Raw genomic sequence first — 27,527 nt, 5'->3', positions numbered from 1 at the left:
TATTTGTGAGCATAGGGATGCTAAAGAGAGAGATATGCCAAGGTATCTATGTAGAAGCATTGTCATTGGCATCTACCAGGAAAGGTTTTACTTACTTTTATTGTGCTTCTGCAATGAGAGGTGACCTGGGGAAGCTAACAGTTGAAAGTGCCCATAGATCACAGATGAGACTGGAAATACTCAGATTCAGCTGAGATTTACATTGGGACCAAACGCTATACGAGAGTAAAGACCTCAGATTCAGTGATAATCTGACTTTCTCCCTACCCCAACTCTAATTCATGTGTGCATTTGCTTTGTTTGTAGAACTTAATGATTTTTGAAACACAATATTTAGCAGGCAGTTTTAGCAAAATATAGTGTATACAGTTAGTGTGCATACATTACAGCTGTACCAAGACAATAAAATATAACAGAAGGTCCCCTGAAAATATTTGTGTCTCTCTATGTCAATAATCTGCATACAAAAGAGCCCCAAAGCACTCGCTAATATGATAGATTGGGCAATAAGTGATGCATAAGTAGTCCTTAAGACAACACAAGAAGAAGCTTTAGAAACATTATTCTCTACTCTAAGAAAAAGTTCAGCAAGCAAGGACACATCTCTTGCAGACTTTTAAGTCTATTATCTAAACCATTAAAAAAAATCAGATTTGATGCAATTTAATTGAAGCTCAGATTAATGCAGGTTTAACTGGCCACATGCATGAAAAGCTTCTAGTAAACCAATTCCCTTAATTGTCTAAAAAAGGATTGTTTAATTATTAAGCTAATGCAGTTTTATTTCTTCAGGAAATGGATCCAAATCCATCAGTGTGGATAAAACATTTTAAGTGGTGTCTCAAAATTTAGAGAATAAAGTTGATAGAGACTTTTCTGGTTTCTAAATGCAGTTTCACTGCCTAGTGAATGAGACTCCACTCACTTCACAAACTACCCCAGTGTTCAGAAACACACTACTTATGGGTACAGTCAAACCTGTTCTTGCACAATGTGAATGTAGCAAGACACATACAGTGCAAGAACACCCAATTCTAAGAACATAGGACCACTGGATCAGGGCTCTCCTGTTTCTGCCCAGGACTTCTAAGATGGGCAAGAGCTGAGCATCAGTATGGATGTGGTAGCTGTTGGTCCACTAAAAATAGCCATGTCATTGGAGGGAGCATCTATGAATGGCATTAACCGTGGCATCCTTGCAGTGAGAGAGAATACACTTGCTGTTTTTAGACCATTAGAGATTTGTATGTAGCATCCTACCTGCAATGGATTTGGCGAAGTAAGAGGAGATGGAAGGCCATGCCCTGGTGACTGGCTGGGTTTCTGAGGGGAGCTGGAGGACTGTGGGGCTGGAGGTGGTTGGCTCTGGCTCTGGGACTGTGTTTGGCTCTGCTGTGGTGGTGCTGATGGCTGTGGCTGTGATTGCTGGGTCTGCTGTGCTGGCTGTGGAGTCTGTGCCTGCTGAGCTTGCTGCTGCTGCTGGCTTTGCTGCTGCTGCTGCTGCTGCTGTTGATGCTGGAGCTGCTGAAGATGCTGAAGCTGTTGAAGCTGGGAGTTCAGGGATGAGGTAGCTGTGAATTGAAGAGAGGGAAGGGAGTTATACAAGTTTCAGTAATACCTACCATGTTAAAGATATTCTGGATAAAATTCTGGTTCTGTTACTTTGAGGGGCATACTGCTTACTGAGGACAGCTGGCCCAAGACTTTAGGATGTGGGAGGAAATTGTTTCCATCAATAATAGCCTGTGGTTCTGCTTGTGTAATTTTGTGGTAAGAGCCAGACTTCACTGGGGACAATGAAAGGGATAGAGGTCTGCCCACAGGATGGGGCTCAGAGCTGACCAGGATTCTTTGCTCAGACAAGCTTACCAGTGAAGCCAATGGGAATATTATCTGCCTAGAGAAGAGAGGAACAGGTTCTCACTGTACTTGTAAGTATAGCAAGAACTCACAACATGAACCAGTGTTGTTATATAAAGGAGGAGAAAGCCATAGTCGTAAAATAAAGGATACTCTGAAGAGAACTTTGTCATGTCATTATGCAGTAGGTATCAGGAAACAAAACATTCAGCTGTGCAATTTCTTGTGCAATGCCTAGGTAGCAAAAAAATACCTAATAAAATGTGTGTGTCTCTGAAATAAGAACTGCTGCTTATAATTCACATCTAAAAGCTATAAATACCTTCTTGTAACTTGCACTGCTCATTTACTCCTGATAGTTAAGTTCTGCTGTGTTTTGCTAGCATATGCTTCAAATGTGATGCTTGGAAGTGCGTGGTTCACATCAACCTGCTGGCACAAAGGAGTAAACTTTAATTCCCAGAGATACTTTCAAATTGACTAAATTCATTAAATTCAGGAAGACAGGAAGTGTGTCATAGGGATGTCACTAAGGAAGAACAGCTTTAAGCAGCAGCAAGAGCATCACAGAAGACTGATGCTTTCTGGGGTTATGCCCTGAATAAGTTACCTTGGTCTCCCACTGTACCCATGTTAATCAACTTCTTAGGGATTGAATTAGTTAGCTATAAGATACCAAGAGGAACAGTTTGGAAGGTCATTACAATATTTTTCACTCTGTATACTGCTTTGCCAGCACCACCCTGTATTATAATTTCTATCCACAGAAGCAAAAGTAAACTGGGAATGAATTAAATTTGTTATTTTTAAAATAGCACTCAGATTTCATGGGCAGAAACACTGTTCACCAAGTTATTTGTGGACTGGCAGATAAACTCAAGTCATCTCCACTTTCTTTTCAGGCCAACATCCCTATTTCAGCTTTCTAGATGTCAATGCCCTGGGATTGAACCTGAGGTCTTGGTACGACTTACAAAATCAATGAGCCATAAACTGGAATAAGCAAAAGAAAAACAAAAAGAAAATGGAGAAAGATGAAACAGAATGTCTAAGCCAGAAAAGGCTGGAAGAAGGAAAGGTATAAGGCTTGATAGGAAGAGCTGTTGGCTCTCCATTCCCATGCTCAAAGCTGCTCTAAATTTTCTTTCAATAGGTGCAGGAATCAAACTAGAAATATGCCTTAACAAGAATTATAGCCATGTGTATGTGACTTCAACAAAGCATCTGAATAATACAGAGAAGGAGGACTGACAACATCAATATATTTCTATCAGGAAAGTTACTCATAGAAGTTTTGTGTTTCAACACAAAGCAGAGTGACCATCAGATTAAAAACATGCATGGTATCTCATGCAAAAGAAATCACCCTGGAAAACTAAGGGAACACTCCCATCAATATCCCACAGACAATTTGTGCCTAAATGCCCCAAAGCCAACAGGGTAGTGAGTGGAAATATAATCCAAGGCATATGAGAACAAAGAAGGGGTGTATACAAGAAAGCAACTGCATAGATGAATTAATGTTTTATAGCATGAATGATCTCGGATGGCAAGGAAAACCATTCACCAATTCTATCTGTAGGTATGTACATAGAAGCAGAAAGACCTTTACCATTCCCATGAGGAAAATGAAATACAGACCAGCTCTTTCTATTGTGCAGGCCATTTCTTCACCTGTGATAGCTTAGCAGACTGGATGAACCACTGGTAACCAGAACCAGGACTTCAAACTGACCCTTACTGTATCCACAGGCTCCAATATAGAAATGGATTAAATGGCATCGCACAGAAGCATAACTTCTAATCCACATGGCTCATGGAGAGGAATGAGGAACTGTTTTATGTCGTATGTGCACAATTGGACAGGAGGAGACAAAACCTTCTCATCTAGGACTAGAAAAGCTTTGCTTTCAATACTGCTTAATACTTGAATGTTGGTGAATGCAGGAAGATCAATATCTCTACCAAGCATTTTTTGTACTGGAAATGAAAATATTCTTGCTAGGGTGGAAGATATTCCTTGAAGGATAGTCTTATTAATGGAGAATAGTTACTTCATGGAAAAGTTTCCAAGTTTATTGCCAGCAACTGCACAAAATTATTCAAATATCTTCTTGTATTTTCATGTAATTCCTTTAAAAAGCTTCTCTGAAGCCCATTGCATTGAAGTGGCTTGGAGAGGTATGATTGTTTAACATGCTGTTGCTAAACAAAGAGATAAGGAATTGGAAGATGGACTGTTAGATCAGAAAAGGTGTTCTGAAAGCCACACAGTAGGTGTACTGTGAAGGTGGATTTAGGGCTCTGGATCATGCCTGCAGTCTAGTGTTCATGCTGCCAGATTGCACCGCCTCTCACAATGTGTGTACTATCCACAGCAGGGGTTGTGTCATATTATTGTTTGCAATCAAATCCAATCCAACTCACAGAGCTTTCTTGCATAGCTCATCCATTATAAATTGTATACCTGTCTAGCATTTGTCACTTTCTGCAGAGCTTGGAGCCTGATGGAATTTCAGGTGATACAACAGTGCTATGTCTGCATGTATAAAAGATAACATGCACTGCCTACCACACAGGAATCTTTTTTATGACTTACTGGCTAACAGCTGGGTAAAACTTTGACATATTTTAGTGAAAAGTGCTACTTTCACAATTACTTTCAAGAATTAAAAAGGCTTGCAAAGAATTGCAGAAAGTTCTTTCTATGGTTAAAAAAGTCAACATAAAGTACATAACTTTAAAAGAGAGACACAACTAAAAATGCATGCAAGCTATGAAAAACTGTGAGGAAAAGCCACAAAAGCTATGTGACATTTCAACTCTCCCTAAAAAAACCCACGTTGAATATATACCAGGGATCCCAGAAGACAGTAAATGTAACTAATATCTGTGAAGAAACAATGGTGCAAGGAGTTTTAAAACCTATGTGCTTGCTGTGGTGTTTCCATGAGATCACCCCATGGTTTATGATCCTACTTTAATCAGATTATACTTACTCATAGTATCAAAGCATTTACATTAGAATAAGAGGCATGGAGTTAGGTGGTTCAAATCGATGGTCAAGAGACAGTGAAAGCAAACTTTCTGACCTCCTAATTCATCTACTGCAATACTTGTCAAAGACCTCAGACTACTTTGTGGATCGGAGAAAGTTATGACCTAAGGTACATACTCCTCCTTGACTTTCTTTGGGGGATACCTTAGGCATAGTGTTGCCATGCATTTACAATATTCACACAAAATGTGTCATTTCATATTCTATTCCTTTGCTGGTTACCTGCACAGGAAACTGAACTGAAATGAAAATGCCCTTCTGCCAAGTAGTATTACAATGGGGAAAATTCACCTCTGATGCAACCATGCTGAAAGATGCAGTCTGATTCATGACGAGGGGGTGACTGAAGCTTTGTCTTAGTGGGCAAACTGAAGAGGCTTTGTCTTCATTTCCCAAAATATTTCCCAAAAAACTATTTTCCCTGAAAATAGTAGCAATTGTCTGCTGCCTCTGGCTAACATATTGTGGCATAAGTAGGGGAATATCCCTGGTTATATTTTAAGTTAAAACATACATTTTAAAGTTTAATCATGATTCCCCAAAAAGCAATGAACGTAAGTGTGCCTACAAATGTTTATATAATGAAAACAATTTAAAATTAGGACTCCTTTTTCACCTTTCCTTCACGATATAAACTCGGATTCTTAAGACCTCTACAGTGCTTGGGAGAAGATCAAATTTATATTCAGGGATTCAAATTGTATCCAGAATCTGCTCTTGTGGATAAACTTCACATAATGTCTGATTTATTTTATTAATGTTTTGTGCATGTTTGTTTCTGTGTAAAGAGGAAGGAGGGGTAGGAGGAATAAGAAACAATTTTAGCTTACAAACAATTGTGCTACTCTGCTTCTATCCTCCTATTTACATAATTGCATAGTTGTTCTTCAGTGCCTTGATACAATGTACAATGGACTAAAAAGAAGAAAATAATACATTAAACCTTTTCCTATTTGACTGAGCACAGAACTTGACTCCTGCCATTTCAAGGGCTTAATGCCTTTTTCCACTTCCCCAGTAACGGAGAATGGATTTGCATTGCCTTAAACTGAAAAGTGTAACTAACTTAAGCATCTGGGCTTGCGTTTGAACTGACATGGTCCGATTTTTTTTCCACCCTGTTGTTTCTCTTCTAATGAGGTTTATGCCTTTCCTCTCTTTGAAACAGATTTCTAAAGACTGAATATGCACACTGAACAATCTAATGCAAGCCCGCATTTACATTCTCTCCCTCCTGGGTAATGAGGGGTAGGTTAGCCAAATACTCATGTTTTTCCATATGCTCGAATTTTCTTTTTGAAAGTAAAATGTGAGTTCTTTTAAATATGTTAGCATCCTCTTTGTGAAAACAAAAACCCCTAAAGGGTTGGACTTGTGGCTGAAGAGATTAGTAATGGAATACAGAGCATATTATTTCTAAATCACTGGTTCAAATTCAGCCTAGGTCAATATAGGGAACAAAATTCAGTGAACTTTAATGGTGCTTTTGCGTTTTTTATACCTTATAGAAGATGTATTAAATGTATAGAAGTCGTGTTCACACACAGATATCCACAGAGAGCCTGCCTGCATTGGAAGAAGTTTGCCACACAGTCAAGGTAATAAATTGATGGTCTCAGAACATCTAATGAGGAAGATCAAAAAGGCTATGGTCTTGAAAGGCATCAATTGACATATTTATTTGCACTTTCAGCAGAGAGTCTAGGGATGGAAAGAGTACACATACCAAGCCATCTCCTTGTTCCTAAAGGTGATCCCTCAAGGTTACAGCTGCAAAACACAGATGGGGTTATGGGGAGAAACTTGCATTGCCAATAGTCCTCTGTACCAATTCTGCAGATAAACAGAGGACTTTACTTTCTAGTGTTGTCATATCCAGCATCGTTCATGAGCACTAAATTCACTTTAAAGAATGTAGGCAGTAAAAAGGAAGTATTGAGAAGTAAACCATCATAATTTATATGGTGCCTGTGGTGTCTCTACATTTTGATGAATACTGGAACTTCCCTGAAAAATGATCCACTGCATTAAATAAATCTGACTTTTTTTTCCATATCAAACCTTAAAATGTGCAACAATCCACTAAAATCTTAAGAAAAAAAAAAAGAAGAAAAAGTTGTTCTAAGGTAGAGAGCTTGGCTAAGTATCAGGAAAAGTTATATTTGGAGTAATTCCCATTTTAAGATAATCTAGGGGCTATTTTCCTCTAGTTTATGAGAACACACTGTGAGTAAAGTTCCCTGAGTGTATTTTAAAAATTGCATTAACCTATTTAAAATGCCCAAAGGCAAGAACAAGCTGGAAAAATTAGACTTTAATTAGCCATTTGCTTTCTCAGTTCAAATGGGACCTTAGGTCTCATATTGTACAAATGGCTGAAACATTAACTGGAGCCAGAGTATCATCAAGACACAGGGGATCAATCAGGACGACTTGTCTTGGGACTCTCATTTGAAGACAGGCAATTAAACATAGAACGACAACACTGCAAGTGTTTGAACGCCAAAGTCTGTGTGTCAAACAAGTAATATCTAGGTCTGGTAAATTCCTAAATTTTGCCAGCCAATTTTTTTTTTTTTTTTTTTTTTTTTTTTTTTTTGTGAAAACATGGCTCTCTCACAGGTCAGGGGTAGGATCTTACTATTAAGTCCTTATGCCATATAAAAGCAGTTTTCTAACTACAGAGTGCAGATCCAGTCCCAGATTGTCTAAGAACAGAATAGTAAATCAATTTGAGTGGCATAGTATTCCTACAGAGTGGATTTCCAGACCATATTGAGCCCATAAGGATGTTCCTGTGGACCAGAATCAAAGATAACCGCCAAATTTGTGGGAAAAGTTCTTCTGGACTCCTTAGAAAGAAACTAATTGGCTGTGAAAAGATTATCATCTAAAGACCAACAAAACCCAATGCAAGATTTCACAGCTGAGGGATATGACAGGGAATGGATTAATGACAAAGAAATTAACTTTGAAACAACAGTCTGCTGACTCAGAGAACAATGACTATGATTTATAATGCACATAAGACAAAATCTGGGCATTCTCTGCACATACAACCTTTGATGATAGGAAGTGCAGCTTATTTTTGCTCTCCTTGACTCTTTCAGATGCTCTAACATTGATGGGAACCATAATTCCAATGGCACTTATGCAGACTAAGTGTTTGACGTACTCAAAGTAGCAATACTTGTAGAAAAAAAAAGTGCAACAACATACAGCCACAGAAGCCTTGGAAGAGGTTGTACAGAATCCTGTCCTGCACTTCAGAGAGTCACAGGTCCCCAGTCCACCAAGTATCCTGCCATTTCTCCTGACAGTGTGCCTATGTGAGGCTTTGGGACAAAGTCTCGTCAAGAGGAGCTTGTTGATGGCCTGGTGTCTTCAGAGAGATTTTGCATTCTTTCAGATAATAGATCTGCAGTTGCATCTTCTATAATTGTTTATTGGTAAATGGCTGTTTGGACAAAGAAATATGTATCCAGGTATAGCTTCAGCGGTGGTTCTTTGAAGATCGGGAATTACAAGCAATCTCTTCAATGAGTCTTTGAAGTGAGTGATGTTTCCTTAACTAAAAGTGAAATTATCGTAACTGAAATGTACCATGTATGTTGTACATGTATGTGTTTGCGTGGGTTTTTTTTAACAATGCAATCGAATAGTGGATCAAAGTGTTTGTGGTTTAAAAGGTTGGTCTGAATTCTGAATTTGTGAAAGTGTCCTGGGAATGGGAAAGGATAATGTCAGATTCTCCCAGCCTCAACCAAAGGAAGCAATAGTGTCCAGCAGGTGACTTGGTATGAGTGAGTACTTGCTTTCATGTCTGAGACGCTCATTATAACCATGTTTCTATCAATTTTCACTTCCAGTCTTTTCTGAAAGCTGGTAGACTTTAAACTGTTTTCTATTAAGAACTCCAAGAGTCAAGCACCTGTAAATTCTGTTCCCTGTGTATGAATTCCAGACAGAGAAGTTAGCTGTACAGCAGTGAGAGGAGGCCATGGAATGATTCAGAAAACAGCAACATATACACTATAAGAAGAAAGGGAAAAAAAATGCAGCTCAGCCCACTTCTCTTCACAGTCAATATAACTACAGCAGCAAGTACAAGAACCAGGTGCAAAAATGGCAGTTCTACCTTGCTGTATACATATTCTCTGCTGGAGCAATGACTTGAGCTTCAACCTTGTTAACAGGCCCTGTTTTTCTCAATATAGCCTTGAACTTCTGCTTTTACCAAGACATGGAAAATTAAAAATAGTAGTAAGAGAGTGAAAAAGATGGGGAAGAACACAAAGCAAAACAAAACACATGGCTGCGATGCTCCCAGTCCCTGTGCAGAGACTGAACGCCACTCCTCACCAGCTGGGACACAAATGCAGTACCGTGTTGAATGTGGTATTCTTCATCAGTCATGGAAGAATAAAAATGGACTAAAAAACTTTGTCTAAGTCACAAGGGGCATTGCTTTAATACCTGTGGTCCAGAAACAATCTTGAGCACAGGTTGGTGAGGAGGTGCTGTGCTAGGTGCTGTAACATCATTATGTGAGCAGAAGATTGAGGTGTTCTTTCTTTAGATGAGGGATCAGTGTTTCTCTAGACTATGCAACTACCTCCAACCTAGAAATTATAGAAGAGCTGGGAGTTGAACTTTAATTTGGTAATCTGTCACACCACAAGTTATTCCTGAATGTATGTACCGCCAGGTACCTGATGTTTGCCTACTGTTGACTCACAGTAGCCCTATTTTGCTGTCTTTAAGAATTTTCCATTATTTTTATTATATGCCGTGCATAATTAAGAACATTGCATTTAGTTATGTGCATTTCAAAACATACCATAGCATCTGTAGCTGTTTTCTTTTTAATATTTAAACTCACTACAGGTCAGTTTGAGGCAATCTGCCTATATCCCTTTTTCTAGTTTATTTTTACTTGCGGAGAGATTCAAAACTAAGTTAAACAGTAGGGAAACAATGGTTCTAGGCTGTGCAGTTGGTATTTGACACAGATGGACTGACTGCTCAGTTTCAGTTTGCAGTAAAATGAGGGTGGCTGAATATCAGATTTCTTTCCTGTCTATACAGCTCATCAGCCAAACATGTTGTTGCTTCAGATGCTAATCCTAGTTTGGCTGTGCTTGGCATCACCTTTGTGCAACAACAGTGAATTAGCTGCTCTTTGGGTGCTCATGTGCTCCCATCTACCTAATTTCCTGCTCACTGATTAAATAAACAACCTGGTTATTCACATAGATAAACTGCTCATCAGGAAAGAATTTGGGTGGGAGATTTAGGGAGAAGATTTTATAGTCAATCCCCATTCACAGTCTGTGAAGACAGTCACACTTCTGTGTTAGGATGAGCCCCATGCACAGCTGAAGAGAAGGACTGGGGAGTCCAGAAAAGTAGCTGCATTGCACTGCCCAGTCAATGCACTGTCCACTTCATGGCTTCCAAAAGCATATAGGAAACCCCATGCTGTTTGATAATTCATACCTTTTTGTCCACTGAAAAGTAGCAGTGCAAACCAAACTCCATCTAGATCTTACTTTGGCTCTTAAGTTGCTTCTTCAAGGTTAATTATTTTTAATTTGAAAGGACCACACAGAAATGAATAAAAGAACTTCCACTTAAATAATGTGTTTATTTACATGGAGCAGGAGCCCCCAGTTATACAAGGAGAACAAAATCCAAAGGATGTAAAGGATGAATTTGCAATTGGCAAAAAATGTACTCAAAAATAATTCACTATTTATGTACATATTCAGTCCAAACAGAATATTGGTGCCCTTTTGATGCAGTAACTAACTAATGCCTTATTACCCTTATCAATGAAAATACTTGTTTTTCCAGACCAGGTAACGGAAGAAAAGCTGAATTTGGTTCTAATCAGTGATTCTCCAAAAAAACTAACAAGAAGCTAGTCTTTGCCTTCCTTTAGGCAACATTGCCCTAATTTTAATATTCAGGATAATGAAATATTTTAAATAAGAGTTTGTGTCTCATTGGCTGCATGTTAGCTATACCAAATCTGAATGATACTACAAAACATTAACAACGCATTAAAGCTGTTATACATATTAAATACACCTGCTATTAATGACATCCTTATAAGAATTTTAGAAGAATCCTCCAGAATTTGCTCTAAAAATACAGAAAATTCATAAGAGAATGTATCCCAACAGGCATATTTTATTCATCCTACAAAAACATGCTGGCAGTGATGTATCTGGGTTGTGTGAAGTTTCCAAACAACAGCTACAATTTTCTTTTAAAATTTTCTTCTATTTCATCTTTTAATAAAACAATGCAAAAGCTACCTTTAAACTGTAGAGAATTAAGAAAATTTTGATGCTAATGAAAATATTGGTCATAATGTGAAATTGATTGCTAATGTATAGCCATAGATAATGATATTTGGGAGTGGAGGGCAAGAGGAGAGAATTTGCTGTTCACAAATTTCCTTGCTTTTGAATTTAGCAAATTTGTCATCCTCTTGAGAAAGCCCACTGACAAGTGTAGGCAAAAATACTACACCAATACTGGGCAAACATCGTTACTATGTTTACTGCACTAACTCCAATGCCAATTAAATGGAGATGAGCTTGTTTCAAAAAAGTGTATTTTAATGAAAAGCCTGGACCATTCAACAGTACAAAACAAAGAAATACATTTCAATGCCCATACAAGATCTAGCCTTTTGCTTAAATTAACTTCTAATTTAAAAAGTTAGTGGAAAAAGCACCGAACAAGTGGGATGAACTTTCTGTCATGGCAACCCTGAGAACAAAAGTTGGCACAGTTAATGCACACGGAAATGTGAAACCACTACTTTAGATTTGTTTTGCCAAGTTTAAACTAAGTAGATACAAAGACTGTTCCTTTCATTTTCAGTGCCAGGGATTTTGTTTTTACTCTGTTGATTTTAATAGCTCGCTCAGAAGCTTGCAAATGAATGTTTCTTCCATCATCAGTTTAAAACTTTTCCATTTGCCAACTATGAATGTTTTTTCTAATGTGTGTCTTCAATGAAGCCGAAATGAATATGCGTCCCTTTGATTTTCCATCCAAGTGCCAGGGAGCATGGGGCAAATTATTTTTTCATCTCCATCCTTGAGGCAGAGCCAGGTGCAGCATCACATGATCACAACACAACTCCTTTCCTCCCCTCTCTCCCACAGTCTTAAAAAATATGGCCAGTTTTGGTCTCGTGTTTATCTAAAGTCTGCCTGGAAAGACCAGCTCTACAGAGGTCCTCCAGCTTTCTGTAGGCTATGGCAACTCCTATGGCCATCATCTCCAGTGATTCAACCACTGTTCTTCTCATACAGAACCTTCTCTTTGTGCACATATGGCCCCAACAGCTTCTCTTCTCTACCAGCTGTAGACACATTTACTTCTTTATAGCTTATGGAACTTTGATGGCACTCCAGCAATCCTCACCTTTGAATAGGGAACTGAAGCAAATGCAACTGTGGCTAAATGTTGTTGTCAAAAAATAGTATTATTCATGGGATTGTGAGAAAAAGCCGTGTAAAAGTTGTGTAAATTCCTGCCTTTATTTTTTCAGGAATGTTTAGGGATTTTTTTTTTGCCAATAGCTACTCAGTCATTAGAGCTTTTGATAACTGCATCAGGAAATAGTTAAAAAGATAAGACCCATAAGTGAAGGCTAGTGTTCTGTAAGCAACCATCCAGTGCAAAAGATTTTATTAAGAGGTTTGCAGCATACACTGGTGACTATTTTATGTATACGGATTATGGATCACATGGATTTTCAACTCATAAAGAAGCTAATGCCAGGAAAGCATCTTCTGTTTTAAAAATTTACACTGGAAAATTAAGAGTGTGAGCCAAGAACGTAAGACCTCTGATATTTGTGAATCAACACTGGTCCACAGATCAGTACACACAACCCAGAAGTAATTTCCCTTTTTTTTTTTATGCAGCAGTGTTCTTAAATAGATTAATTCTAGCACCTCTTAATCATCTTGCACAGTGAAATGACATCTGACTTCATGCAAAATAGCTTCAGGTAGGAACTGTGTTGGTTTAACTGATGTCACAATGATTTTCAGATTTGATCATAATTTATCTGCAAAATAGATAAGCTTTAGATGTCTGCATGATTCTCTCACTTTTTTCACCTGCAACTGGGAGTGGCCTTTTTGTTGTGTACTGTCTAATGGGTGCCTTGCAGACCCGCATCTCACTTGACTGAGAGGGCTCAGTGTTCCCCCTGTCAATAGCCCTGAGAAGACCACAGGGAAAATGTGCAAGATACCACCTGCATCCTGTGTCAGCATGGGTAGGAATACAGAGCACATGCCACAGAGCAGCTCTCTCCTGCTGAAATTCAGAAGAGTGTCATTGGCTTACATACTGATCTGCAACTTTAATTTTCCCACAGAACACTTTAATCAGAAACCACTTTCGTAATTTGTAAACACTCCCAAATGTTTGATTCCAGGCTGTTTAAGTGATCAAATCTTCGGGTAGAAAAATAAAATAAATAACAATCAAACCATCAAACAAAGAATGCAGTTATAAATAATTAAATATGCTGTACTGACACATACTATTCCCATCTGGATGCTGTGCTTCCAAGATGTAAAGCACAGCTTTCCTAATTAGGAAAAAAAATTTTAAAAAACATCCTGTATGACAGAACAAGTCAGATCAGGAACATGGAGTTAGGACTGACTGTCTTATATGTGAAGATCAGCACCTGGGAATCCACTTCCTATTTCTGAGCATACCAGACCTGCACCACCTTGGGCACAGCAGTTAATCTCATTGCCTCACTTTCCTGTTCTATAGAAAAAAAAGAGGGATAATAAAGTTCACTTCCCCCACCACAGGAAGCTAAATTAGTGAAGTACAGCAAGCTGTGCTAAAATCCTCAAAAAGAAGAGGGTCAAAGATACACAAAATTTTAGTTCCCCATGGAAAAGATTGTTGTAGAGCTACCACCTCTATGGTGTTAATGAGAGATAGATGATTTAAAAGCACTCATTGTTTTTTCTTATTTTTTGATATTGTCTGGGTAATGCTTTTATTCCCAGCAGCTCACAGAACTTTTTGGGATCTACAACAACGTGTCTTTTAAGATGAACTCTCAGCTTAGGCATATTTTAGGCACTTATCTCACACTGGCTTGAAAGGATACCTCATAATCAACACCAATGCCAGATTTTCTGGAAGATTAACACTTAGATTTCATTGCACACCTCTATGAGCATCTCTATAATCAGAGACACTAATGGAACTAGCTAAACTAAACTAGTTAATGATAATAGCAATAAAAAAACCCAAAAGAAAATGTCACCAACAAGATATCGAAGATAATAAAGTGATTCCTCCAGTGCAGGAAGCTAGGCCAGAGAAACAGGAGGATGACAAAAGAAAATAAAGAAAGGAAAACAAATTCAAGGGTGATAACTATAGGACCCTGGTGGGCTTGTTATATGAAGACAACCATATCCTGCTGCTGTGATGCTTCATAAATTCTATCATCTTGTTAAGAAGCTGAAGACTACTGACCTCACTTCCTCTGCTAATAAGACTGTGCTGCTTTGTGCCCAGACTTTTATGATGCTTATGAAATTTGAGCCATTGTGTGAGCCTCCTTCCTTCCTACACCAATGATTAGTGCCTCCCAAATTACAGAAGAACAAATGGGAAATGGAGACTCCTCTCCCTGTTTTGTGCAACAGTCCCTTCTTTCCCTCTTCCTAAACCCTTGTAAAATATTTTTCAGGCTCTCAGGACCAGCGATGCTAAGACTTGCTTGGTTTCTGAATATATTACAAGTAATCATAGTAATAAACCAAGAAATATGAGTAGATTTTATGATGTTCACATATAGGTATGACATTTATACATGCCAGAAAGACCTATAAAGCCTGTGCAGGCAATATTCAGCCATTTTGACCTAAGAGAATACATAGCAAGTCTCAGAGGGCCTAAGAGAGAGCAGCCACAAAGGTGTTTTGGAAATTCACTCCAAACACAAAGACTACGCAAGCTGTGTACGCAAAAGCTCTCCTTATTGGAGCACAAAATAGGAGAAAACAACTACTCTTAGCACTTACTTTTGAAGAGCAAAATATACAAAGGCAGCCGAGACAAGGTTCAGCCCAGCTGACTACAGCCACTCATGATCATGAAAAATCCAGAGAAAGGCAGGCCTGTGATTTGTCCTGTCCATATTTTGCATCATTTTCTTCCCAGTCTAAAGAGGCACAAGACAAATCAAGGCAGCCTTTTTGTCTTTACACACAACAGGGCAAAAATGCATTCACACCATTAAAAACAGCAAAGGCTTGCCCATCAGCTGCCTACAGCTTCGAGTGTTCAATAATGTAAGTGCGTACCAAGGATGTGCCTTTAAAATTTTACAGTGTGCAACTCAAAAAAAAGAGGAACCATTATTTCCTTCTAGTATCTCCACATAAATCACTGGCACTGGGAAAAAAAAAGTACCAGAATCCAAACCCTCATAGATGCCTTCTTTTCCCACAGACATCCTCTTACCCTTAAAAACCTCCAATGGTCACCTCTTGCAGCTGGTGGATTAATGAAACCCCCACCACCACCCATTTTTGTTATAATTACTGGCTATGCACCACTGGAATAACATTAATACTGAAATTATCCATCAATTTACTGTGAATATGATTTATATATGCCTAGTTCAGGTAAAAATATAGCAACTAATTCCCTTTAAAAAAATTAAACATCTAAATTAATTGAAGTTAAATTATACCTATGTTGTAAAGTTTCAGGTGGCTTGAAACAGGATGCCACCCACAGGATGCTTCCTCAAATAAAACCATTTTGTGTTGAAGGTAAGTTTAGGTGGAGTTATCCTCTTGTGGATTTATATAAAGGCAATACTCATGTGTTTATTCAGTGCTTTCCACAAAGGGATCTCAGGGCAGATTACAAAAATAATTAAACCTCCTCTAAAGACTATCCCTATGAGAACTACCCCTGTGTTCACAGGAACAGAATCAGAAACCATTTGGTGACAGAATGAGAGGATTTACTAAATTAATTTTCATTAAACACATTGCTGAACAGGGCTGTTTAAGTATGTTGGCTGATTGACATAATATCTCCTTTTAGCTAGAAAAATGACCTTTTAAAATATTTATAATCACATGGGCAAAAACATCCTGAAATTCTATGCTAAATTGGCATAGAGTAACATTTCACACAAGTCTAATTTCCCTGCACAAGCAAATGTGGTGACTTCAGTGAAACTATCTCCATGAATGGCATCTCAGACAGGGAATTCAAAATGTTTCATGAAAAAGATCAGTTTTAACTGTGAAGAGCAGATAAAAATAAACAGTAGCTCAAAACAAAAGAAAAGGTTTCAAAATGCTTTGTGTACTCTCCATCTGAAACTTGGGAGAGCTATTTCAAGGCCTGGCTGTTGCAAGAGCACAAGCTAGTCTCTGCTTGCTTCCAGCCACAGACAGAGGATAATACCCATTTTAAGTGTACAGAATTCAGCTCACAGAGTAGTGAATCACATAACTATTTAAAATAGGCGCAAGATTTTACAAGCTGAAAGTAATTAGCTAATCCAAACCCTGAGAGTGCCTGTGATATTCGAAAGCCAATGGTGATGTTTAAAACAGATCAATTTTAGGAACTTCTGGTATTTTTTGACCTGACTGGGTTTTCAGGGCATGCAAAATATGATGTGCTTTCAAAACGTTAGCCAGAACAACTCAGTTTTGATGAAATTAGAGGAAATTTCAACAAGATAAAGGAAGGGCACTGAAGGGAAATTAAGAGAAAAAAGATTCTTATACAAAGTTAAGTTTTCCTTCAGGATGTTTTTTCACTCCAAAGTTCCAGTAGCAACAAAATTTGACTTTTGAAGTTCGAGGTCAGATGAGAATGGCAATAATTAGAATTTGAATAGAAGGCTTGTCATTAAAATAATTTTGCTTAGAGCACCGTGTTTGACTGTACATTGCTTGTCTAGCCATATTGCAACGTGGACATCCTTCTGCATGTGTGCTGCAGTGTCTTGGTTTGAAGCATGGAGTACTCTACATGACTAATGTGGGAAGCAGAACTAAAGGATCAGTCCCAGAGAGTAGATAAAAGTAATTGTAAAACAGCGTTGGGATGTGTCTAGGAGAGCCTGTGTTTATTATGTAAAATGACTGATTATATTAAACCAGCTGGGTTTTGCATAGGGCCTTGTTCACTGAAATATTAATAGATGACATTTAGATAAACAGTACAACAGAACCACGATACTGTGCTGGGAACTGTCACCATAAACATACTTTACTTCCTCCAATAAATACTAATTCAGAGCAGTTTGTTACCAAACTGCCATGCTTTCACCTGAGAAGTATCAGGCTCCTCTACTACCCATAGCTCTTAGAAATTACACAGATAGCACAATTTTTTTTTTTTTTTCTTTCTACATCTAGCACAGAAACTGAGGAGGCAGTGAGTCCTTTATCTCTCAGGCAGGAGCAGAGAGCATGGTTAGGTCCCTGTGCGTATAGCGCAGGCAGCTGCTCTCTTCAGTAGGCTGGAAGCAACGCAGGTTGTCAAGCACTACTTCCAGGTCTGGTGAAACACAAAGTTTCAGCTCCGTAAGTGTGTTGCTCCCCTCAATGAGGCGAGGAACATTTGATAATTGCACAGAACACAATAACAAATGCTACATTTTTAGTGAAGAAGACAAGATGCTACATGAGCCTTCACACCTGCTGAAAGTCTGTTAGTTCACCTATGGCACTTTAACTTGCTTCTTTCTTCATACACTAAACTAGCCCCTTTGCTCCTTCCTTTCACAAAAAATTATCTTTTAAATTTTCTTTTGTTTATATCTTTTCCCCCTCTGTTTCCTTTCATTCTGTGGTTCCTCAGGGATCCCTCTATGAATTTGTGGTGACCATCAGACAGCATCTTTACAACTCTCATTGCACAAAACTGAATCATATAAGTGAAAAGCAGTTGAACTCCTCTCAATTTTGGCAACAGCAGTTTGAAAGCTGTCCACTGAGTTAAATTTTTATAAAAATTATATGTTCTTTTCCATGTTATTGAAGGCTTCAGTTTTACAGGGAGACAGTGAGCTAAATTTTATTCTCATCTGCCTGGGGACCCTTCCATGGTTTTTGGTCTTTCAGTTGTTGTATAATTATGTACAGAAGGAGTAAACAGTAGTAAGCTGCTTCATCCCTAAATATGGTATTAGAAGCACTTTCTTCTCACTATTGCTTTAATCAGACACTAACGGCATTTCTACTACAGCCTTCCCTGCCTGCCTGGTTCTTACATGTTATTTTTGATACTGATATTCATGTAACTTAAACCCATTTCTAAGCCAACTTTTCCTCACAGAAATTTGTCCTCTCACCTCCAATTTCTTTCTTTTGCTGTTTTCTGCAGTATTATTATCATGATAAGAGCTTTGCTATTGTGACATGAATAACACTTCTCTGACTGAATTCATTCTTCTGCTTAGCTATGTGTCAATTCTACAGTTCACAGATCCATGTAATACAAAATACCATCACTTTTCCCTGTCATTAGAGTCTTACACCAAGCCTGTTTCCTAAGTGGTTGAATACCTTTTGACCCCATCTGCATATGCCATCTCATCTCATCCCCAATCCTGCTTCATAGCTCACACATGATGTGGATTTCTGCTTTCACAGTTTTTTTTGAGGTTTTGAACTTTAATGTATTGACTGAACTGAACTGTATTCAGTTGCTTAAGGTTTACATTTTCTTCATGAAATTTACATTAACCTGCCACTCCAGCAATTTTACGGCTCTCTCCAGTCATTACCTGGGCCTGATACTACCTGTATGTCACCCTCTAATCTCCCATGATGAACTCCAGGTTTATGGCAAAACAGCATGAAATGATATATGTGTTCTGATCATGACGATTTATCTTTTTCCCTTCCTTCTGTGGCTGTGCTTTAGGAGTCCTCAAGACAATCCTAAAACTCTACGCCATGAATTATGCAAATTAATCCCAAACTGGATTTTCTAAAAAAATCAAGGAACCAACAAGCATGGACTTTGCAAGACAGAAGGGAAGGGTCTAGAAGGCTATAGTGAGAACCATTAAAATAAACATGTGCTGTGAGCAACAAGAAATATAGGAGTATTATTTGTTTGGCATCAAAAGAGGCCAGAATTAGGCAAACCCAACAAAATGAACCTTGATAGCAATATTGTCCCTGAAAATGAGGCATTTAACAGATTAATTCTAAAACTGACTTTGGAAAAACCTCTGTACATCTAACAAACAACTGGTGAACTCAGAGTTCTTCCACCTGTTTCACAGCAAAAATCAGCATATAATAATTAAAAGATCACAAGGGGTATTCCAACTTCAACTTACTGCTGCCCCTAAGATTTATTTCCGTCATTAAGTGACTGCTACCTATGTGTGAGAGAACAAGCAGAATGTGAGTAAGTGAGCAACAGGGCAGAGAACTTTGGATATCACTTCATTGCATTCTAAGATCATTTGTAACATTGAATTGAAAGGTCTCTAAATACTCAAACTGTGAGCCAGATGATGCAATTACCACTTGAGCATAATTCCTATTCACTGAAGGAAATTTGCCTGAGTAAGGACTGTAAGCACTTATAAGCTTCCCTTGTTACAAGATTATTTTTTATGCCTCGCATATATCATGAGTAGCTGGGGCAGACAACTACATAAAAAAATCATTTAAAGAAAGATCATGGACAGATATGATTTCATAGAATTGGGATGTAGGGCTTTATAAGAACTTTAATCAGAAACCTGTGGATTGTATGAATTTCTTGCTTTCATTTTCACACTAAATGGAGATTTAATATGACTACTTTCATTTGTCACAAATGCACATAAGCAAGGCTGAAGGACTAATATGCAGAGACCTGAAATAGATTTCCTCAACAGGAAACTTTGCATTTTTGCAGTAATAGCAATACCGCTAATTTACGAAATGAAGATCAAATTAAATGTTTACTGCTGTAACAGTGTTGCCAACAATGTCAGTAAATTTATGAAGAGTTTATAATTTTAACTGTCCCCTAGACAGAGGGACATATGTGCATTAAAGCAGTCATAATAACCTATCAGTAAAACTCTCCCACAGCACATTCATAGGAAAAAATGTTTGCAAGTTCAGCAGCTCACTTATGTACTAGCAGAACAGTTTCTCCCACGAAGTGGTACAGCCAACCCCTCCAAAAAACCATTTCATTTTGACCTGATGTGCTAAGTGAGATTTTAGGACTTCTTTTTTTTTTAATTTCCAGAATTCCTTTTCAGAATTCACCAAACACCGCACTTAACATACAGTCATTGATTAGAAAGTTGACTGCTCTTGTGCTTAGATCTCTCCCCTAGAGAAATAAACAACTACTCATCTTTGACACGGGAGTTACTATGTATTACCCAAACTCAGTAGTGTACAGAAAGTGAGAGGCTTTCCAAATACTTTGGGAGGTAGGATTCAACAACCTAAAGCTTGCCAGTCAGTGCATTGTCACTGTAGCTGCAACTTCCTCAGGATTTGTACACCCTCATGTTCTCTTCTCCCCTTCAGATCTGCTCTTCCCCGCTCTGCAGAAAGCTACTTTTTGTAGGATCAGGCCCACCACCCTGCTCTTGCTGTTTAATCTCAGCAAGCAGAATGGTTTTCAGGCCTGAGTCCTTCCACGATGTCACCTAGCAGAGTACTGAAATCTCAAATATTATCCATCAGTCAGTCATTCCTAGTGCTACTTGTCCCTCCTGGCAGGGTCACAGCACCAGCAAGGTCAGCAACAATCTAAAGTGCAATGTTCACTCACGAAAACAGAGCATTCCCCTCTTACTGGCTTAAGAAATACAGAAAATGGGAGTGAAAGCATTCAGCTTTGAACACTTTGAATATTCTGCAGTGAGACGTCACTTGCTGAGACATTAGAAAAGAATACTTTTCTCACACACAGGCACACCGACTAATTCATGTGATTTATGCTTACCTTTGAGAGGAAGAATTGCCTCCGTTTACCCAGTCCATTACACAAAGTGGATTAAGACAGTCACACAGCAGGTCTGCTGATGCCTTATTTCAAAGGCAGTATTCATGCTGTGGCCAAGGCAAGCCCAAGGAAGGTGACCTCAGTATCACTGCCTAACAAGCATCCTCTCTCATACTAGCAAATTAAAGATTACTTGCTTCCAATTCAACAAAAATGATGAGAACTTACTTTTGCCTGGGCAGTGCCTCTGCAAAAAGTATTTAAACTGAGCATTTAGAAGTTTCAGGCTGAGTGCGTTCCTTTCTATGCCTTGCTTTAAAAATCCCAAACAAATCCAACTTGAAACAGCCACTGATGGAGATGCATTGACGACAGTTAGGAAACCAGCTAAATGTGCATGGACAGTTACATAAAGCCAAGTTCAGGCAAGGATATTCCTCTCTAACTCCAAATGGAAGTTTATGGGGAAAAAAAGGCTGTTCTTGATTCCAGCCCCATAGTTAAATGCCTCCAGAATTAAGACCTGTGTTCTCTCAGGACACCAGCTAGTCAATCCACATTGCCAAGTACAAATTTGGCTACTCTGTCTCTAATTTACTAAGGTTATTGGTAAAGTTACTAAACACATATCCTGGATATAAGAACATACGACCCTCCCACATCTCCACTGAGTTTAAACAGACTACTTCTAAATTATGGATGTTAAGTAACATTCTGGATGGATCCCTAAAGACTCCAATTATGAAAAAAAAGGATCTTTGTTTCTATTGAAGCCACACTTCATTCTCAACATGTTATATAAAAATTCCTGTTCCTTTGGTTAAATGGTCCTTCTTTTATTCCTATTTTTTTCTTTGTACTTTGCTTTAAGTACATATTCTTTAAGTTACCTGGGGTGATTTCTAAACATTTTCATGTTACATTTAATTTAGAATGTTTTATCATTTGTATATATTTGTATTTATATCTTAAGTTTATTATCTTGTATTTAACTACAGTGAATTTTATCCTCTGGTGTACTGCTCAGTTATACAGTTCTGGGCAGGGATGGGGCAAGGAGTAAAAAAAAAATCTCTTGCAACAATTACCTGCTTTGAGTGTATTCTGAATGCAAACCTCTGAAATATAACTGTTATTATCATCTTCACAATTACATAAATATAAACTCCTTAGCAAATTCAGTAAGAGAAGAAAAAAACTTGATTAAATATTAGCAAAAACCAGCAAGTTTTAATGCAATAGTTTACAAAGATTTTAATATTGTTTAGGTTTGTTTTGTTCTTTTCAGAACTGACCTTATTCAATATGAAACTTTTAATTAACGGGGTTCTCCAACTAGGTATTGTTAGCACACAGATTTCTGTACAGTATGTACCTGTTGATCAGAACAATATCCATATATGGAAGACAGCTATCAGAACAATAATAGGCCATGGCAAGAGACAGTGAAATAAAATGTTTACATAATTAAAAGAAGAAGTATCAATAGTTCCTCTATAATCAGGACAAAGTGAAGGAACAGAACCATGTTAATAATTGTTCTGGCAGGCTACAAGATACTTGGTATTGATGAGCTTTCTGGCTTTGTCATGTTATAGTATTCACTGTGTTGCATATCTCATGTGTTATCCAAACCATAAACTCATTTACCCTGCTGCTGCTACCCTAGACTGAATGGCAGGCATCAAACCTTCATAAAACAATTGTTTTGTCTTGCTTTTCAATATTTTGTTCTTCTTGATGCAGCCACTGGATTAAATGGAAAGCTCACTTATATAAACTTAATGAAAAGAACTGCCCACTCCTGTGGCAGTTGTTGCTGGGGAGAGGGTTACAGCCTACAAAACAGTTTAAACAGATGCTGCAAATTACTGCAAAGCAACTGATGCTTCTACTTAAACACTAGCCCAGAGGCTATCTGCAGGATCTGATATTGCTTTCTGCATATAGGAGCAACAGACCTGTGTATCTCAGATGTTTGTTTTTGTCTTGCTTCTGTTCTTTCTGTTTACAGCACTTACTGGTTCCTGTGATTTTTCCTTCTTGGTCTTTTCTCTATACCCTCAACTGGGCAACTGGGTCTGCTATGAAACTTACCCTTGACTCTGCCTCTGCAGTGTTCCTCCCTTATTGTATGTTCTGGGTTGTTGTTATATGTCAGAAACACAAAGAATTTGCTAATAAAGATACATCTTGAAGTAAAGCCTGTCCACTCATGACAACAAGACATTCCTGAGCAACTCCACTATTCTTCTCTGTTACAGCCATTTACACAGCTTCATCCATTTGTACATCCTGTGTTTAGGGCCCTATCCAGCAGTCAGTTCTTGCATGAAAAATTTATCAGTGCGATTACTGTCAGACATAATTTTCTGAAGGACGCCAATGCTGAAGACTGGACATTAAGGTAGATAAATTCCTGATCCAATGCAATATGGCAATTTCTGTATCCTTAGACTCTCAGAATGACTCACTTTTCAGCTGGAATGGTGCTTTACTGCCACAGCAGAACTTATGGGAGTTGTCTTTTTGCATGTGACTGAAATTACTTTAGTATACCACATACCTAACACACTTTGGTGTGCACTTAACAAGAATTATGGTAGGCCTGGTCCCTGCCTCATCAGTCCTTGGTTGCTGATGTAAAAAGGACAGCCAGGGAGTCTGTGACTTCTTTCTCTTTTGTCCCTATGGTTCTGACAATTCAAACAACAGGAATTGTAGAGATAATATGTGGGCACAGTTATGGTACATTGACTTGGTCAGCTGCATAGCCATTAAATGCCTTTATGACTCCCTTTCATGGTACAGAACAACTTCATGTTAAGGAGCGATCAGTTTAGTTGTCCTTTTTCAGCTTAAAAGTAACAAAAATACATTTCTAGCATATGGGAGGATAGTTATACTCCAAGAAAAGCCCTGTAACATACAGTTAATAGATACCTTCCTTCCAGTATTGCTGAAAATTAGTCCATGGGAAAATTATTGCCCATGTGAACACTTCCCAGTGCAGTACTGTTCTCGCTGAGAACATGGATATTATATTGACAGGAATGCTTCTCAGCAAGAAAAGAGCACAGTGACCATGCAACTGTGATAATTCAGAGTCACCTATGGAGCTGCACCTGCAGTATTCACTTCGCTGGCAGAATATTAAGAACTGTTGCTTTTCGTATAATTTCATGGCTATGAAATCATTCCCCGGATATAGGAAAATATTCATGGCACCAGCTGAACACAAAGCAAATGATCCTAGCTCTTCAATCCAGGCAGGTGAATTCCCTTCGACCTGTCTGTACAGACTAACACAAATGATCTATCACACAGCTAGCACTGAGACACATTAAGTGCTTGGCAGGTGGAAGATGGCATGTTGTTTTGCATGGCACATTGGAATTGACCCTTCAAATCCTGAGACTATTTGGTCTTTTGGTTACAACCCAACCTAGTAATGAAGTAGCGACTTGTGGTAGCACTTGCTACATTAATCATATTTTTGTGGGGTAACAGATGCTGGATGCCTGATGGCTGCTGTGTTGTGGCTCGGACTGGTACTAAAGTAAAAACTCAGAGATGTTGATTTACTGCACCTACTTGACATAGCTGCTAATTTTCTCTTTTTCCACACAACCTTCCTTGTCTTACTATCACTTTCTGTTTCCAGTCTCCTTCCTAGGCAGAAGTCAGAGATGTGGTTGGGGACCTATGTTAATTGCCCAGCAGGAGAATACTGCATTCTTGCATTGTGGTACAGAGATATCACCTTAATTACTTGCTGCTTTCCATACATATTGTTTTTCTTTCTTCTCCTAACACTTTTTCTTTTTTTTTCTTTTTTTTTTTTTTTTTTACCAAGCCCTTTCAGGATATTTGCATTTGCTGTTACACCTTCAGCAACAGTCCCAAAGAAATTTTTTCTACCCTTCTGTCCCATTTAATCTGTTTCATCTTCCCTCCTTTTTGGACTATGTTTGCAACTAAAGGCTTATTGTCCACAGAACATGATTGAATCAGAGTCATAAACATGCCTGATATTTTGCAGGAAAATAAGATAGACAAATTTCTTTCATGAGGAATTTACATTGTAAAAATTACTTTATTCTCTTCCCTAATTCTCCTCTTTTTCTGTCAAGATTGACATCATCACCTCAATCCCTTCTCCTGAGGCTTCCAAGGTAATCTCTAATTGATATTTTGCAAGAAGACTTTGTTTATGACTGACCTTAAAAATTTGCTTTGTTCCTCACTGGGAAAAACCACCTTTCTCATGTCTGCCTTTCTGACTATTCATAGCTATTTGTGGGACTGCTTCAGCCTTGCAGGAGGATGCTCCAAAATCAGCAACTATTACTCTCCCCTCACATGAATAATCTCACTTCACCTGTCTACTTCCACACCAAGCACGTCTGTCTCTCTCATTATTTTCCAAATCTCATTGTGCTTGACTATAATATTAAAATTATTTTTCTGAAATATCATGTATTCAACTCTTGCCATCTAAAAATCTCTTTTTTTTACCCCTTCTTCCATCCTAGTTCTGGCTTCTCACCTTCTAGTCACCTACCTTGGTATTGGATCAGTTACCCAGTGATGTCCACCAAGCTTCCTGCTCTCAGTCTGGAAGTCCTAAATACTCCTCACTCAGATGGTCCATACCTCACTCAGGATCCTTCCTTCTCTAATCCTCTGCAAAGGTCAACCACTTACTGCAACTGCCATATGAACTGTACTGTACACATTTGTGGGGTTTTTTTCTGAGGCTGCTAAAGTTGCTATGGTTTCAAAACAGTTAAGATGCCTCTTCCTTTCAGTTTATGGAATCTCAATCCCCGCTCTTTGGTGCGGTGTAAAGGTTGCAAAGTATTTTACAAAACAATGCAGTGTAACACAACTAATAATGACAAGCAAAAGGTAAGCAATGTACTTGGACTTGGGAAAAATACACTGTGGAAACTTCATATTTAAATAGTAGTAGTCTTCATCACAACTGTGCTGTCATTAGAGAAACGCATAATTAAATCCACAGTCAAGGGATACTGAAGCCTAAATCCCAGTCAAACACCAAGAAGTGCTGAATTACATCAAAGGATGCAACATAAATGGTAAAATGCTTCAGAAAGTGGTTAATTTCAGTTATAATTTCCTCGTATCTTTAATTTCTGTAAAATGTGGATTATTTGCTCATTATAAAAGCCCCATGAGGATTCTATTAAAAACCAAGCAGTCAGGGCAGGATGCTTTTGTCAGATGTATTTGCATTTAATATATGAAGTGGGGGAGGGGACAGATGGAAGAGGTGACAAAATATGAGATAAATTTTTATAGTTAACTAGTGGAAAAAAACCAACCCACAACAAAACAATCAATCAATCAGAGTTTCTAAAACACACCAACAATTCTTTAAAACTAAAAATATATTGTATATAAAAAGCAGCAACCCTAATTTGGACCTCCTAATAAGAGGTGAAGATGAATTAACATCTGAACATCATGCTGGTGAGTGATAAGGATTAGGTTCATCAGGTTCCTGATGTCATATAAAGAACTGAACTCTTACTAATATCCACATAAATTTCAAAAAACAAATTTAAAAAGCTGAAATAAGAACAAACCCTGACTAGGAGAGAAAAACATATAGGAAAAATATGAGGAAAATCATAATTTGTTAGCAAACAGGCATAATTAAGAATTGTTTTGTAACTAAGATGCTAAACAGACTTCAAGCCCAATAAAAGTAATGAAAAATACGGTATTGGATTATCTTAATTAAGAAACAGGAAAATAAACAGCACCAATCAATGTGGCTTTATGAAAAACAAGCTTAGATGGACAAGCATGACTATGGTCTTCAAGAGAGCTACCAGTTTGTTGTACGAAGAAATTGTGATGACATGAACTTCTCAGATTTCTTTTTATAAAACCAGGCATATACCATAACAATATAGTACATGTCAAATGGATTAAGAACTAGGTAACTGACAGTTTGACACTTGGGCATAATTCTCTGAAAGGGGTATTTTTAACAGTCTCTGCATGGATCAAAAGTAGACACAGAAGAATAGGACCACTGCAATGCCCAAAGAAGTTTACATTTTCCCTCATAATTAATATTGTTATCTAACAGGAAAATATATAAGCACAACAGCATAATGGCAAATATTGGGCAGTAATGAAAGGTAACCTGACTCACCAAGCAAGCTGGGTCTAAATCCATTTTAACACAGCACAAAATGTACAATAATACACCAATGAACAAGGTAAGAGGGCATATCTTCAAAAGAACAACAGCCTGTTGCAAGCTAAAGCTGCTTATTTTGCTGCATTACAGAGCTTCCAGAGCAGAGCCATTTCCCAAAGAACTGCTGGAAGCAGAAACATCATGTGCAAGAGGAGAAGAGTAACATTATTGTTGTGTTGCAGCAACTGATGAGACAGGTACTGGAGCACTATATTAAGTTCCAGTGACCAAAGAAAATAAGTTTTTTAAAGTTCTTGAAAATTTGAAGAAATGTGAGAAAGAACTGTTAAAATTGTTAGAGAAAGTACACGTTGACTTTAATTTGAAACAAAACCAAGCAAATAG

The 27,527-nt window shown here is 38.1% G+C and overlaps 1 protein-coding gene across 4 annotated transcripts in view; it reads right to left on the bottom strand.

Annotated features, from left to right (window-relative positions):
• The window catches only part of POU6F2 (POU class 6 homeobox 2), a 331,556-nt gene that overhangs the window by 104,460 nt on the left and 199,569 nt on the right, over window positions 1-27,527 (bottom strand). For all 4 annotated transcript variants that reach the window (XM_019285349.2, XM_019285354.2, XM_019285352.2 and 1 more), the window contains exon 5: window positions 1,261-1,571. In XM_019285349.2, the coding sequence (XP_019140894.2) occupies window positions 1,261-1,571 (311 nt within the window). The remainder of the gene's footprint in view (window positions 1-1,260; window positions 1,572-27,527) is intronic.

The sequence above is a fragment of the Corvus cornix genome, chromosome 2 (assembly GCF_000738735.6).
Source record: "Corvus cornix cornix isolate S_Up_H32 chromosome 2, ASM73873v5, whole genome shotgun sequence".
Taxonomy (NCBI): domain Eukaryota; kingdom Metazoa; phylum Chordata; class Aves; order Passeriformes; family Corvidae; genus Corvus; species Corvus cornix.
The sequence above is the reverse complement of the archived record's forward strand: the minus strand, read 5'-3'. Positions and strand labels throughout refer to the sequence as shown.